Source organism: Pezoporus flaviventris, unplaced genomic scaffold (assembly GCF_033815535.1).
Source record: "Pezoporus flaviventris isolate CSIRO_AGI_PZ_B2104156 unplaced genomic scaffold, CSIRO_AGI_Pfla_v1 ptg000066l, whole genome shotgun sequence".
Lineage (NCBI taxonomy): Eukaryota > Metazoa > Chordata > Aves > Psittaciformes > Psittacidae > Pezoporus > Pezoporus flaviventris.
In genome coordinates, this window is record NW_026892614.1 from 1,366,346 (window position 1) to 1,382,914 (window position 16,569).

Consider the following 16,569-nt stretch of genomic DNA (forward strand, 5'->3'; position numbering starts at 1 on the left):
CCATATTCCAGCTACTGAACACCAGCAAACACAAAATGGCTTTCCACACAGCTAACTGCAGTGTTTCAATGTCCACTGCCCAGATAATTAAAAACCCAGATAAACTGCTAAATAACATAGCTGACTTATTACATTTGCAGATTTTTCAAGGATACTGGACTCTCCTGCTTCTGTTTCAATACAAAATCAAACCAACCAACACAGTTCCTGGACCTTCAATTAAACATCCCAATTCTTTCTGAATTTTGGGGCTGAAATTTTCTACTCTTCCCTGTCAAATCCCTGTCTCCCAGTCTAAATTCATTGAATTCTCTGGGTTTGCTTGCCTCTTGGCTGTAGTTATTTCCCTCTCCCCTTTCCTTCCTGTTAGTCACTCCTGGATCTGACATCACCTTCAGCATCCCCATCCCTAATGACAAGGGACAAAATTTTTTTGTAGTTTTGAAGCCATGCCAAGCAAATACTATTTATTCCATTCCAATGTCCTGTTTTTTCTTCACTCTCTATTTAATCACCAGTTAATACTTTTCTTTTGCTTGCATTTTTACCCTTTTGACTTTTGCACTCGATTTTAGTTGCTGATTAGTCCTTTTTCATTTCATTCCCTGAAGGCACACTGCTTACGTCTCATATGCTTTCTGAGACAGTTATTTGTTCAGTTGGGACAGATAAGCCCTTTGCCCTGCTGTTTTTCATATTTGCACTACAAGTTCAACATACTTTTACCTTACATGAGTTAAAGAAATTTCTATCCTCCCCCATAATCAAGTCCCAGTTTTCCACTTAATTTAAATTAGTAGGCTTGTAATCACTGCAATCTGATCTTTACCCCTACATCTCAAGAAAACTAAGGCCAAAATGCTATCATGCTGCTTGTGTAACTCTTTGGTAACCACAGAATAACGGGGTCCTACTATTAAGTTTGCGTGTTTAGTTCTTGTAACAAAACAGTACCCTCTACTTCCCACCAGCAGTCTTTTCAGAACATTTTCTAGATTAAAATTCTGAAAAATTGAGGTCCTTATTCTATGTAATCTACATGTTTTCCCTCAATTTCCCTTCCTTATGTTCTGGCTGGTTACCAGACACTTCTCTTAAAGCTAGTGACCTGCCACAGGTGGTTTCAGCTGGAAGAGGAGGAGGAGGAAGGCCACATGGACACACAGGTAACACACAACCGCACAGATATGGTGGGGAATTACTGATGCAACAATGGAGTGATCCACATGCAATACAAACACGGCATCGCCCAGCTGGACAGTGTTTACAGTCTCTGTTTCCCCACATCCATGGTTCTTCGGCCTCAGGGAACACAAGTGGGAAACCATCCACCTGCGGCGGGATGGCAGCCACGGCTCGCACGTGGAGCCCGTTTCTCCCTGCTCCTCCGGGCCTCATTAAAGACTCCCTCAGAGTCTGAGAGGACCCGCCGTGACTCGGGAGGTGCCGAACTCGCCTCGCCGACGTCCGAGGCAGTTGCCGCGGTGTACGCTGGGTAGCGTCATGCCGTGGTTACCGTTGCTAGGCGGGCGGCGCAGTCCGGTGGCGCTCGGCTGGCCGCGATGGTGAAGGAAACTATCCTAGTATACGCCCGGGTGAAGCCGCTGGGCAGGCGCCAGGAGGCGGGGGTATGATGGGGGACAGCTGCTGTTCTGGCGTGGGTGGGGGGGCGGAGTGGGGCGAGCCGGAGGGCATCCCTGGGGCTGCCTGAAGGTGGGAGGGAGCGGGCAGTGAGCGTGTCCCGTCTCATTCCCCTAGCAAAAGGCACCGGCGGCCCGCGGGAGCTGAGGGGTTTTCACGTGGTCGGGTGGGGAGCAAAAGCCACAGCCCTGGACTGTTCTCCGAAGCCTTAAGAAGTTAATAAAATCACCGAGTACAGGAGTTTAGGTTTAACTACTAGGGAAGGGGGTGAGGAACTTCTTTTCTGCCTACTTGTTGCAGGAAGGCTCCAGAGTAAAATCACCTGATGCTGGTTATTCAGAACAGTTCAACACTGTTCTGAATGTTGGACGGGGATGTGTAGCTGCCAGTCTGTAGCAGTCCTGGAAAGGGGTAATAACGGTGATCAGAAATCATGCATTTAGGTCTCTTCATTGTCTTGCTGTTTTAAACTCTATTCGTTCTGGTTTACTCTTTGCTAATTTATTCTTGCAGGTTTTTTGGAGAGGGTTGCTTTAAGGCTCTCTGCTTTTTTTTTTTTACAACATCTCGGATATTAAAGTGGTTTAGTAAGCAAATTATGTCAAAGAGACAGTGGTTCTGTTTCAAATCTTATGGTAGTGTTTGCATGGTAACAAACAGGATGATAATAGCTGAAGGAGGATCTGCTCAGGTACTAAGTGAAATTTGCATGACTTTTTTTTCCTTCAGGCGCTAAGCTTACATAAGTGTTGTACATAAGGACTGTACTGTGCTACTGTGAAAATTATTTTGCTAATTCGTACCCATGCTTATTAGATCTATTCAATTGAGGATGATGAGAAATCTCTGTCCACTCTGGAGATTATTGTGCCACATGATTTAGCAGATGGTGTCGTCAATAATAAACGAGAGAGCTACAAGTTCAAGTAAGTAAAAGGCTTATCATCATATCTTCTGCCCTCGATTAATATCACTTTGTGTAGTTATAAAGGATGTAGTGATACAGATCTACAGAACCAGGAAAAGCCCATTCTTAAAATTGTTTTGGTAGAGATAAGTTTGTTTTCTTGTCGCTCCCTTAACAAGAGGCATAATCCAGCATATTATACTCTTCACCTGCATAAACTTGATAGCATTTGATAAAGTTGTGGAGGTTTTGTCTATCCGTTGCAATCTTTGAGATGATACTTAGAAATATATAATGACTTGCATCTTCATTTATCAGCTCTGCCATTACTACAGCTTGTTTTGGATTTGTGTATGAATGCAGGACTGTGTGTGTTCTCTTGTTACCTAATGAGTTGGCATAGGCTGGCTAAAGATGTCTTGACGCAAAACACTCTGTTTAGAAATCGTTTCAGACATAACCAAACCATGGTAAAGAAAAACAGAGATTGTTGAAAGAAATAAAACCCTTGTTGTAGAATGTAAATATTTTTTAGAAACTAAAAATAAAGCAATATCAATAAAATAGTTTTCTTTTTGACAGAAAACTTGGAAGCAGCATTTAAAGTTTTGATGATGAAGAAAGCTAGATGTATAACCACTTGTAATAATGAGGTTGAGGTAGTCTTTTTCCGGGTTGAATATGCTTTATTTTATAATACCAAATCAAGTAAATTTGTTACTCTGTGTTGTTAAAACTGAAGTCCCAGATAAACGGCTGCATCTCGGACTGATGTCATTTTATATCAGCTAAAGAGATCTGTTCTGCTTGGGAAGAGATAAGTTGCCCTCTCCAACTAGATTTGTATGCAAAACTAGCTTAGGTTGCAGATGCCTGAGTGAGCTGTAATGAATGTTGATATTTTTTCTGACTTTATAACTTATTAAAAAATCCATAGAGATAGAACTGAGAAAAGCTGTGCCTTATTAAGACAAAGCAAAAATAATGCTATAGAGAAAACATTTCTTTTTCCTCTGTAAAACTCATGCTTTCTTGAAGTCTGTTTATCCTAGTCACCTCAAACAGTAGTCTCCTTTGCTCTTACGCCCTTATATAGGGATCAAGTGAGTATACATTTACAGATAGGAGGGAGGGCACAAGCAGTATGGGAGGTTTCTGGAGTGTTTGGATGAAAACTTCCTAACCTGTGGTTAAAAGGCTGAGGAGGGGAGAAGCTCTTCTGCATCTCATATTTGCAAACATAGAAGAACTGATCAGGGGTATTAAACTGGGTGGTAGCCTTGCTTGCAGTGGCCATGATATGCTGAAGTTCAGCATACTGACAGAAGGGAGCAAGGCAGAAAGTAGGATTACAACCCTGTATTTGAGATCAAACTGAGGAGAGGTCAGATGTTGGCCTATTCAGAGACCTGCTTGAAAGAATTCCATGAGACACAACCCTGGTGAGAAGTCAAAGAGCTGGCCAATTTTCAAGGATCACCCCCTCCAACAGTCCATCCTGATGAATGGGAAATGATGCAAAGGCAGCAGGAGAAACAGCTCCTGACTAAATGCAAACATAGAAAGGAAGTGTACAAGAGCTGGGAGCAGCGTCAGGTGACCAGTGAAGACTTGTGTGAAGAATGGATTTAGGAAAGCCAGACAGTTGTGCTGCCATTCAGAGGGACCTCAAGAAGCTGGAGAAATGGGCCAATATGATTCTCAGGAAGTTCAACAAAGTGAAATGCCAAGCTCTGCTCCTGGTGACAATAACCAGGGCAGGCTCAGGGCTGACTGGAAGCAAGTTCGCAGGAAAAGACCTGGAGTCCTGGCAGACAAAAAGTTGAACATAAGTCAGCAATACACCATTTGTGGCAAAGGTGTTAGGAAGAGCATTGTCAGCAGTTCAAGGGAGTTGATCCTTCCCGTCCAGTGAGATCATATCTGGAGTTCTGTATTCAGTACTGAGCTCCAGCAAAGGGACACAAAGATGATTAAGGGATTGGAGTGTCTGACATGTGAAGAAAGGCTGAGAGACCTGGATTGTTTATCCTGGAGAAGAGAAGGCTCAAGGGGATTTTATCAATATGTATAAACATCTGATGGGGAAGGGGGAAATAAAGAAGACTGAGCCAGATGCTTTTAAGTGGTGTCCAATGACAGGGCAAGTGTTAATGGGCAAAAATTGAAATACAGGAAATGTGAAAGTGTGTTTGTTTGTTTGTTTGCTTGTTTTGCTGTGGGGTAATCAAATACAGGAACAGGTTGCCCACAGAAGCTGTGAAGATACTCAAAAGCTGACTAGATGGACCCCTGCTCTACCTGACTTTTCTTTGAGCAGTGGGATTGGAGCAGAACATCCCTTCCAACCTTCTATGATTCTGGAAGACAACTTCAGATATCTTATACAGGAAGTGTCAAAACATAGGTTGACTTGAATGTCTCCTTGTGACTTACAGTAACTGTGCAGCAGAATGAAGGAAGTAGTTATGAAAAAAACATGAGCCTGGCTATAATGGTGGGATGCTGTATTTGGTTATAGTGTAATCTATTTGTCCAGGTTTCAGTGTGGTGCCAGTTACAAACACTGATTCTCTTGATAGATTTAAAATACCGTTTATTTTTTTTCTAAGCCACATCATTTTATCAGAGGATTTGATTGTACAGATCTTTTCAAAGCAGCACTGTGTACAGCCTATTTATATACAATTAACCACAGCGTGCTGTTGTGCTAGACTACAGGGAAAACATTGTACTAAGTTATGTAAGCCTAATGATGTAAACATTGACTATTACAAAGACAAACAAAAATGTATGAATCAAGTAGTGTTTTAAGATTCTAAGCAATTATTATTTGCTTAATATTTTCAGATTTCAGAAAATTTTTGATCAAGAGGCAAAACAAGATGTGGTTTTTGACAGCATTGCCAAACCAGTAGCAGAATGGTATGTTGTTATCTTGGGAGTAAGTGGGGTGACACACAGTCAAAAGTAGATTTCATTGTATTAGAATCATAGAATAGTTAGGGTTGGAAAGGACCTTAAGATCATCTAGTTCCAAACCCCTGCCATGGGCAGGGACACCTCACGCCAAACCATATCACCCAAGGCTCTGCCCAACCTGGTCTGGATCACCTTCAGGGATGGAGCATTCACAACTTCCCTGTGCAACCTATTCCAGTGCCTCACCACCCTTACAGTAAAGAATTTCTTCCTTATATCCCATCTAAAGTGATATACTTCCCTTGTTTAAGGGAACTTCCCTTGTTTAAGTTTGAACCCATTACCCCTTGTCCTATCACTACAGTCCTTAATGAAGAGTCCCCCCCCAGCATCCCTATAGGCCCCCTTCAGCTGCTGGAAGGCTGCTATGAGGTCTCCACGCAGCCTTCTCTTCTCCAGGCTGAACAGCCCCAACTTTCTCAGCTCATCCTCATACGAGAGGTGCTCAAGCCCCCTGATCATCCTCATGGCCCTTCTCTGGACTTGTTCCAACAGTTTTGTGTCCTTTTTATGTTGAGGGCACGAGAACTGCACACAATACTCCAGGTGAGGTCTCATGAGACCAGAGTAGAGGGCAAGAAGGTGCAACGGGTTAAAACTTAAACAGGGGAAGTTTAGATTGGATATAAGGAGGAAATTCTTTCCTGTTAGGGTGGCGAGGCACTGGAATAGGTTGCCCAGGGAGATTGTGAATGCTCCATCCCTGGCAGTGTTCAAGACCAGGTTGGATGAGGCCTTGGGTGATATGGTTTAGTGTGAGGTGTCCCTGCCCATGGCAGGGGAGTTGGAACTAGATGATCTTAAGGTCCTTTCCAACCCTAACGATTCTATGATTCTAAGAACTGCTTGAAGAAGAGCTGGTTAGTGGTTTTCTCACTGCTATAAAAGCAGACTGATGTTTGAATTTTCTAAATACTGGCATATCTAAGAGATATGCAACAGTCCCGAAAGAATTTTATGTATGGTAAGGTTCCATTTTTAACTCCTAAAATAACATTGCTACTATTGCTGTATTTTGTTGCATAGACATAGAAATCTATGTCCAATTGGTTTTTTGTATATGTAAGCTCACTTCATTGCCTTAGGAAAGTATTCCCTATGTAGTTCCATGAAGGGGTAAACCTAATGAAAATCTTAACCCCCTGTTTAGTTTTTATTTGGGGACACTCATGAATTAATAACTCTGGAGATAGTCTTAAATTTTGCCCTACTTATTTTTGTTTTAAATTTTAAGGCACTGGTTTTGTTTTTCTCCTCCATAAAATAACCAACAATGCTAGTATTTTAGAGTTTGCAAAGGCAAGCAGGTAAGACTTCTACATGAGTCTTCTTCATTCATTGTGCTGAACTGGGAGGATTTTCCAATGTCCTCTTTCCTCAGCTTATGCCTACATTGCTGATGTTAGCACTGGTTTTAGTGCGGGAGAAAATCCCATACTGGAGGAAGCAGAATTTCTGCATCATGTTTCATCAAGCTTTCTGCTCAGAATCCGAATTTGTGAATTGGGAAGTATTACTTTAGGTATCAACTTCTTTCGCATTCATTGTCTGACTGTTGTGGTTTAAGGCCAGCTGGTAACTCAGAACCACTTAGCCGCTCGCTCGCTGCCCCGACTTCTTCCTCCCCCTACTCCCGGAGGGATGGGGGGAAGAATTCAAAGAATGTAACTCCCATGGGTTGAGATAAGAACAGTCCAGTAACTAAGGTATAGCACAAAACCAACTACTGCTACCACCAATAATAATAATGATAAGGGAAATAACAAGGGGAGAGAATACAACCACTCACCACCCGCCGGTTGATACCCAGCCTGATCTGAGCGGTGACCTAACTCTTCCAGGTAACTTGCCCCACTTATATACTGGGCATGATGTGCTGTGGTATAGAATACCCTTTGGCTAGTCTAGGTCAGGTGTCCTGTCTCTGCTTCCTCTCGACTTCCCCTCCTCCATGGCAGAGCATGAGACTCAGAAAGTCCTTGGTTTGAGTAAACATTACTTAGCAACAACTAAAACCATCGGTATTATCAGCGTTGTTCCCAGGCTGAAAGTCCAAATTGCAGTACTGCATCAGCTACTAAGAAGGAGAAAAATGGCTGCTATAGCTGAACCCAGGATAGTACCCACCCCTTATTCCATGCTTTCTTGTCATGCTCAGATCCTACATTTTTTTAATATGCCATTGCTTTTATCATATGTATATATGCACCCATACCCACACAAAGAGAGAGATATCATTCCTTACTGCATGGAACAATCCCTATGAAGCTGCTGAGTTCATCCGGTCCATGATGTCAGGCTCCATCTCTTGTAACAGTCTTTCAGAGCAGGAGAGAGAGTGTGCACTGTTGGATTGTTGCCTGCTGATGACACCACCAAACTCGTCTGGTCACTGCTGAACTTGTCTGGTTTTGTCAAAGTTCATTCTTTGTTGGAATGGTGGTTGGAGGGAAGTCAGGGCCAGCCACTGGTGGCCTGCAGCCCTCTAGTTGGTGGGCTATAAAGGTGCTACATAGCAGGCAATAGCATATAATTGAGTTCATTGGCTGTTTTCTCCTAAAATCGAATCCCCTTGAGGTACACATGCAACTTCCCCATCTTCCCGCATTACCTATCAAATATATCCAGGTCCCTGAGCAAAAGCAATCCCACAAGTGAGTTTGCCTTTACCTGAAGCAGGAATAACCCAGGCTGTCTTCCCCAGCAAATTCTTTATGTGCACTACAGGAACCTTGTCCCCCTCTACAATATGTAAAAGTTGTGACTGGGTTGGGCCAGCCCTGTTGGGAGATCCTCTGGTGTTGACCAACCAGGTGGCTTTTGGTAAATGTGTATCCCAATGTTAGAAAGTCCCACCACCCGTTGCTCTCAGTGTAGTTTTTAACAGCCCATTGTACGGTTCAATTTTCCCAGAGTCTGGTGCATGGTAGGGGATGTGATATCCCTACTCAATGCCATCCATGCTCTTTGGCCCAAGTGTCTATAAGGTTGTTCCAGAAATGAGTCCCATTGTCTGACTCAGTTCTCTCTGGGGTGCTGTGTCACCACAAGATTTGTCTCTCAAGGCCCAGGATAGTGTTCTGGGCAGTGGCATGGGGCACAGAATCTGTTTCCAGCCATCCGATGGTTGCTTCCACCATGGTAAGCACATGGCGCTTGCCTTGGTGGGTTGGTGGGAGTGTGATATAGTCAGTCTGCCAGGCCTCCCCATATTTGTACTTCAGCCATCATCTGCCATACCAAAGAGGCTTTAACCGCTTGGCTTGATTAATTGCAGCCCAGATTTCACACTCATGAATAACCTAGGCAATAGTGTCCGTTGTTAAGTCCACCCCTCGATCACGGGCCCTTCTGTATGTTGCATCTCTGCCCTGATGGCCTGAAGTGTCATGGGCCCACTGGGCCAAAAATAAGTCACCTTTATGTTGCCCATCTAAATCCTTCTGAGCCACTTCAATCTTAGCAGCTTTATCCACTTGTTGGTTGTTCTGGTGTTCCTCAGTGGCCCAACTCTTGGGTACATGAGCATCTACACAGCATAACTTCACCGCCAGGGTCTGCACCCAGGCAGTGATATCTTGCCACAGTGCAGCAGCCCAGATGGGTTTACCTCTGCATTGCCAGTTGCTCTGCTTCCATTGCTGCAACCACCCCCACAGGGCATTTGCCACCATCTATGAGTCAGTATAGAGGTAAAGTACTGGCCACTTTTCTCATTCAGCAATGTCCAAAACCAGCTGGATGGCCTTTACCTCAGCAAACTGACTCAATTCACCCTCCCCTTCAGCTGTTCCTGCAACTTGTCATCGAGGACTCCATACAGCTGCCTTCCATCTCTGATGCTTTCCCACAATACGGCAAGAGCCATCCGTAAACAAGGCATACTGCTTTTCACTTTCTGACAGTTTATTATAGGGTGGGGCCTCTATAGCACGCATCACCACCTCCTCCTCTGGTGACATTCCGAAATCTTTGCTCTCTGGCCAGTCCATGATAACTTCTAGAATGCCTAGACAACTGGGATTTCCTATTCGAGCTCATTGTGTAGTTAGTGCAGCCCGCTTAATCCATGTAGCATCGGTTGCACAATGTGTAAAGGAGACCCTGCCTTTGAGCATCCAGGCCAGCAGGGGCAACCGGGGTTCCGGGAGGAGCTGTGCTTCAGTGCCAATCACTTCCGAAGCAGCTCGAACCCCTTTGTAGGCTGCCAGTATCTCTTTCTCAGTTGGGGTATAGCTGGCCTCACATCCTCTGTATCCCCAACTCCAAAAGCCGAGGGGTCGACCTCGAGTCTCCCCTGGAGCTTTCTGCCAGAGGCTCCAGGTGGGATCATTCTCCTCGGCTGCGGTGTAGAGGACATTTTTTACATCTGGCCCTGTCCAGGCTGGTCCAAGGGCCACTGCATGAACTATCTCTCATTTAATTGTTCGAAGGTTTGTTGCTCAGAGCCCCATTTGAAATCATTCTTCTTCTGGGTCACATGATAAAGAGGGCTTACAATCAAATTGTAATTTGAGATGTGCATTCTCCAGAACCCTCTCCAGAACCCCACAACACTGAAGAAAGCTTGTGTTTCTTTCTTATTAGTTGGTGGAGACATAGCTGTTATCTTGTTGATCACATCTGTGGGGATCTGGCGACTTCCATCTTGCCATTTTATTCCCCAAAATTGAATCTTCTGTGCAGATCCCTTGACCTTTCTCCATTTTATGGCAAAAAAATGGCTTTTAGCAGGATTTGGGTTATTTGCCTCCCTTTCTCAAAAAGTTGTTCTGCTGTATTGCCCCACACAATAATGTCATCAATGTATTGCAGGTGTTCTGGAGTTTGCCCTGTTCCAGTGCAGTCTGGATCAGTCCATGGCAAATGGTAGGGCTGTGTTTCCACCCCTGGGGCAATTGGTTCCAAGTGTACTGGACGACCCTCCAAGTAAAAGCAAACTGTGACCTGCACTCTGCTGCTAAAAGAATTGAGAAAAATACATTGGCAGTATCTGTTGTGGCATCCCACTTGGCTGCCTTTGACTCCAGTTCGTACTGAAGTTCTAGCATGTCCGGTATGGCAGCACTCACTGATGGTGTGACTTCATTCAGGCCATGATCGTCTACTGTTAGTCTCCACTCCCTGTTAGACTTTTGCACTGGCCATATGGGGCTGTTAAAGAGTGAGTGGGTCCTGCTGATCACTCCTTGATTCTCCAGTCTATGGATCAGCCTACGGGTGGGAATCAGGGAGTCTCTGTTGGTGCAATATTGCTGCCGGTGCACTGTTGCGGTCGCAGTTGGCTCTTGTTGTTCTTCGACCTTCAGCAACCCCACAGCAGAAGGATCCTCTGAGAGACCAGGCAAGGTGGACAGCTGCTTAATTTCCTCTGTCTCCAAAGCTGCAACACCAGAAGCCCATTGGTACCCTTTTGGGTCTTTGAAGTACCCTCTCCTGAGGTAGTCTGTGCCAAGGATGCATGGAGCCTGTGGACCAGTCACAATGGGGTGCTTTTGCTCCTCCCTCCCAGTCAAGCTGATTTCAGCCTCCAGTACAGTCAACTCTTGGGATCCTTCTGTCACTCCAGGACACTGACCCATCCATTGGTTTAAGCTATGATTCTGCAAGTTATTCTTCAGCCTACTGCACTATTGCGTGTTTGTGCTATAGGAAAACAGACATCCTCAGCTGGGCTTACAGTCTTTCTCAAATTTTTATTTGGAAGTAAAAATATACATAGCTCTTTATAATTTCATTTTCTTGTCCTCTCCCCACCCTGCTGCTTCTTAAAAGTCCCACATAACACAGGAGGGTATATGACAATGAAAATGAAGAGCCAGTGAATTTGAAACTTCACTAAAGTTAAATACTCTTTTTAAAAAATTGTTTTTATTTCTTTCACCCAAAAGGTATTTCTTTGCTTATCTGACTTTTTAACATATAGCTTCAAGTTAACTCATTTGCTAAGCTTTAAATAATTCTGAATTTAATGGTGACTGCAGAAAAAAATATTTTATTTGACTGTGTGTGGATAGAGAAGGATTAAAAGTTTTATTGTTGCATGCTATGGATTGAATTATCATCAGGAAAAATTGAGAGTATCAAAGCTAAACAGCCACAGACTGACTTTTCCCACCCCCACCCCCTTTGGTTGTTGCTAGAAAATGGTTTTCCAGTTAATAATTCACTTATGCAGTGCTCTAATAAACAGTAAGTGGTATTGTTTTCCTCCATTTCAGTGTTGGCTGATAAGTTTTTATGCATTGATTTGATCCATTTTGCAAACTTTAGCTTTGATTTTTAGATATTTTTAAGTACTTGCAAGTACTTAAATGTTATTAAAATCAATGGTGTTTTGGCATACGTTTATCACCAAATAGCTGAGACTTTGTCTTCAATGCTAAAAATAATTTATAACATCATTATTAACTGAATCATAACTATTTTGGCTGAGTGTTATAATGTAGTAAAGCATGTATTCTAATTGACATTTGTATTGTTACTGGTAATATTGAAGGATAATTTTGCTGTGTTTTATCTAGTAGAGTAGGCAATAAATGAAGTATGTTCCTGTTTCTCATCCTTTTCCTTAATTTTTACCCTTTCTTAAGCAAAAATACTTATTTCAAAATGTCTTCAGCCATGAGGTGCCTTGCCTAGTGGAGTCCATAACTGTGTCTGAAGTTTATTTCACTCTATTGTTAATGACTCAATTTTCCAATGTGGGACAGCAAGAATTGCCCTGTTACTCTGAAAGACCACAGTTTTTAATAGCAAAATGTTCTTGTTATTTGTTTCTAAGTTGTCATTCTCTTGCAGGCAAAACTGTTGAAAATGCACTTATTTCTGTTGCTGGAGTCACTTTACTAAGGGAACAGTTTTTTTGTCTGTTTATTGCCAGGGAAAAGAAAGTAGCAGGAAAATATCAATGAAATAGTTCAGTAACATTTTGAGGCTCCCTGCCATGCATACTTACAGTCATGAGAATTTAGTTAGAGACTTGAATGCTGAGGGGAAAAAAAGGCTTTGTTTAAACCAGAACCAGCAATACAATGCTCAGGATTCTAAAATCTTTCTAGTTTGCTCTTGGATGGGTGGGTATTGGATGCAACTTTCTTTCTTTTTAAGTTGATTTTTTTGTTTGTTTGTTTGTTTAATTTGCTTCTTCAATCAAAAGTGCCCGCCTCTGTATGTGACTTGCCTGAATTTTTTTATTACTTTTTTGTTAATGCTTAAGTCATCTCTTGCGTGGTTTCTTTTTATCATTTGTTTGTGCTTTCCTGTTTTCCTTTTAATTTTAAATATTTACTTGATTTCCCGCAAAAATAGAGACAATAAAGAACATAATTTTGCAGTTTGCTAATGATTAAGCACTGCTTTAGTTGAACAATTGTAATGCTTCAAATATAAGTGTTATGATGAAATTAATTATACAATGTTAGTGCTTTGGAGTAGTTTTTGTTTTTAATTGTTATGTGGCCGATGTTTTGTCTTGATTTATTAAAGAATAACATAGAAAATATTTTCTCTTCATATATATTTTGCAAATAAGAAACAGCTCATTTGCTTATAAACCTAAATGGCAATCACCTATGGGTTTTTTTGAGGATTTGAAAGCCTCCAGGATAACCATCCCATTGCCACAGATTTCAGTTTCTTCTCATATGCTGTGTTTATCCCAAGAATCCTGTAATATAAAAACCATTTAACTCTTTTCTGGTTTTCTGTTTCTCATTTGGTGGGTTTATTTTTTTCTGCTGCTTATTCTTACAGAACATGTATTCAGAATATCTGCATGAACAATTATCCATTCTGACCTGAATATTTGTCACATTGTGCGAAGAAGTGGCTTGGCTCACATGTAGGCAGCCTTGCATCACAGCTGTATTATTGCTAATGTGGGTGATTTAGGTACAAGAGACCTGTAGAATCTATATGTAGTAAAAGAATACCTTTTTTTGTACATAAACTTGAAACAAATGCATCTTAAAATTTCTGCCAAATTAAGAAATTGGAGCAGTAATGCTAGCAGTTCTTCCTCAAATACAGTTATGAGACAATAAAAAGTGTAAATCATCATTAATGTTTCATCTCAAACAACTATTAGTTGCTCATGTTTGACTTAAATTGCACAGTTTAGAATTATTCAAGAAGGCTGCTTATTAGAGCTTACAATCTGATAGTTTGATTCAGAGTATCATTGTGTTGTTTATGTTCTGCAGTGCTTATAGTGGAATTTTATTTTGGAAGGCCCTTTTGAAATTTCTAAGGAAACTTGCTTGCACTAAGCTCTCGAAAACACGTTTGCATGCACATTTGGAAATCGGTGTTGTTTTTGAAAGATGAGGCATTACCAAATTAGATTTGTTACATAAATCTGGCAAAGTCATAAAAAGTCATCCTGGGATGCTTTATTTTAATTAAAAGAAACTTTGAGCTCCAAGGGAAAGAAGATGCCTAAATTCTGAGTCTCTGTAAAGACAAATGCTCACTGGAAACTTTTTACCAGACTCTGCAAATTAAATTCTTTTTATCTTAAGTATCATGTCTGGGAGCCGGTTGTGTCAGGACTGTGTTGAATTTTTATTCTTTCTAATAGAGTGACTATGGATTGAGATTTTATGCAGCAGAAAGAAGGAAAGTGAAGTACATGGGTAACATATTTCAGGTCAGCAAGAGCTGACATGAGGAGTGGGCTGACAGTATTCCAAGATCAAAGATACTGGTGGTTTCTGCTTTTTTCAGTAGTGTAGTATTTTAGTAGTTATTGAATATTTTCTGTAACCACATCTCCTTATATTATCAGTCCTTTAAAATGAAGATATCAGAACCAGAGTTAATAGTGTAAAGCTGAAATAAAGGAACAAAATCAAAATAATTACTTTTTAAAGCTGCAATTTGTATCTTGTTCTCAGGATTTTCTCTCATCTACATATAAATACAAGATTTAGCCCTTACTTGATAATGCCTTTTTCCTTCATTTAAACTTTTAGACATGTTTTACTTATTTGTATTATAAACTTACTAAAAACCTTTCACTTTGAGCTTTTTAATTTTAAAACAAAACAATCATAAAAATTACAGCTGGCTTAAATGCATCTATTTAAATTATCTTTTTAATAATTTTAAAGACTGAGAAGTATGTCTTGCTGTAGCAGTTAAGTGTCAGAGCAAGCAAATCTTTTTGCTTAGACTTCATTGTTGCTGTATATGCTTTTCATGTTGAGGGTAGGCTTCATTTACCAATTGCTAAGACAAGATTTCCATGTTGTAACACCTGCCAATGTCAAAAACTTGAGAGTAAGGTTGTTACTCCAAGCTTCATTATAAAAACTGATGCATTGAGATTAGTATGAAGTGCCAAGGTTGTAGCATGTTTTAGGGACTGATAAGCACTGTTTACTTTTTCCTTTTTTTATGCCTACTGCCAACAAATTAGAATAATTAAGTCAGAAGGGGTCTCTGTAGGTTATCTGATTCAACCTCCTGAGCAAAGCAGGTTCAGGTTCAAGGTTAGCAGCATTGAGGTTCGATCAGGTTGCTCAGGCCCTTGTCCTGCAGAGCTTTGAAAATGTCCAAAGCTGGGGATCTCACAACCCATCTGGTCACCTGTTAAAGGCCTTAACTACTCTCACTGTGAAGAATATTTTCCTTATACCTACTTTTAATTTCCCCCCTCACAACTTGTGAAAACTGCCTCTTGTCCTACCACTGGAAGTCTCTGAAAAGAGTTTGAGTCCATCTCTGTAATGATCTGTTGTATAATGGAAGGCAATAATTAGGTACATGTATAGCTTTGGCTTCTCCAGGTTGACAGAAAACAGCTCCCTTGGCTTCCCCATGTGTGTGTGATGTGCTTCAGCCCAAACTAACTTGGTTCTGTCAGGCTCACTCCAATTTCCTTATAGCATCCTTCTTTCACTGAGGAGTCCAAAACTCGACACAGAACTTGGGGGGGAGAGTTTGTTTGGTGAATTGGGTTTCTTTGGTGTTTTTTTTTTATTTGTGTGTGTGTTTGTTTTTTCAAACTTTGATAGTAGTTATTCTGTTTGATTCAACAAAACCAGCATAGCACCAGAGGAAGCAGAGTTCTTTGTTATACTTAGGCACAAGCCTCCCTGAAGTCTTGTTAACAATAAGCACAAAAACAAATGAAAAGTTCTGTGTCCATGAACTTTAAATAGAACAAATGATCTTCACTGGAAATTGAAAGAACATGTAGTCAGAAAAACCAACCACAATAAAACAACCACGGCCTGCTTTCAACCTCTGTCTACTGTCATTGGGCTTTATACCACTATTTATATTGTCTCAGATAATCAAGGATGAAGTACTGAATGATATTTTAAACTGTAGTAACTACCCATAAATTGTCTAGCTCTCATTTGAGGAATTTCTCACTTGAAGAATGTTAAGCAGTTGTGAACATATTTATCAATTTAAATGGAATTGCTTGCATGAGTTATTCTTCTATATCACACCCTATATTTAGGAATTAGACATCTTTCAGGCATGAGACAAGTCAATTGAGTGACTGAAAATGTCAGTACATAACTCTAACATCCATTTATTTAAATAGGTATCTGAAATGAATTTTTAAATTAAAAGTTAAATTCTCACTGTTCATGTTTTTGAATTGACACTAATTATGAGTAAGTTATAAAGTGCCAATTAACTGATAACTGAGAAAATTTGACTGGAAAAAAACACATGGCACTGCTCTCCTTTAATCACAATTCATATATGAGTCCATAAAAATTGTCCTCTGCCTGATAATTGGTAAAAGGTTGTATTGACAGCTTTTGCTTAGCAAGATCTAAGGGAAGAGGCAGTGTCTTTCTAATGTAACTAAAGAAACAGTAACCCGCTGAAGCCCAGAGACTAATCATGTTTTCCCCCAACAATATTAGTAAGTCTAGTAAAAGATGCTACCTCTCTAAATACCTGTCTTACACTTTTAGACTATTATAGTTGCACCCACAGTGCTACTGTCTTAAGTCCTTACATATATTGACTATTTCTTATAAATTATTATTTTTCTCTGGACTCTGAGGACA

General features: G+C 41.0%; 1 protein-coding gene across 11 annotated transcripts in view; it reads left to right on the top strand.

Annotated features, from left to right (window-relative positions):
• Positions 1-1,484: 1,484 nt before the first annotated feature.
• KIF6 (kinesin family member 6) overlaps positions 1,485-16,569 on the top strand; it is a 149,455-nt gene continuing 134,370 nt past the window's right edge. For all 11 annotated transcript variants that reach the window (XR_009746522.1, XR_009746521.1, XR_009746520.1 and 8 more), the window contains exons 1-3: positions 1,485-1,628; positions 2,458-2,567; positions 5,399-5,473. Coding sequence is in view for 6 of the 11 variants with exons in the window: in XM_061470899.1 (XP_061326883.1) it covers positions 1,563-1,628; positions 2,458-2,567; positions 5,399-5,473 (251 nt within the window). In the remaining 5 variants the exon portion in view is untranslated. The remainder of the gene's footprint in view (positions 1,629-2,457; positions 2,568-5,398; positions 5,474-16,569) is intronic.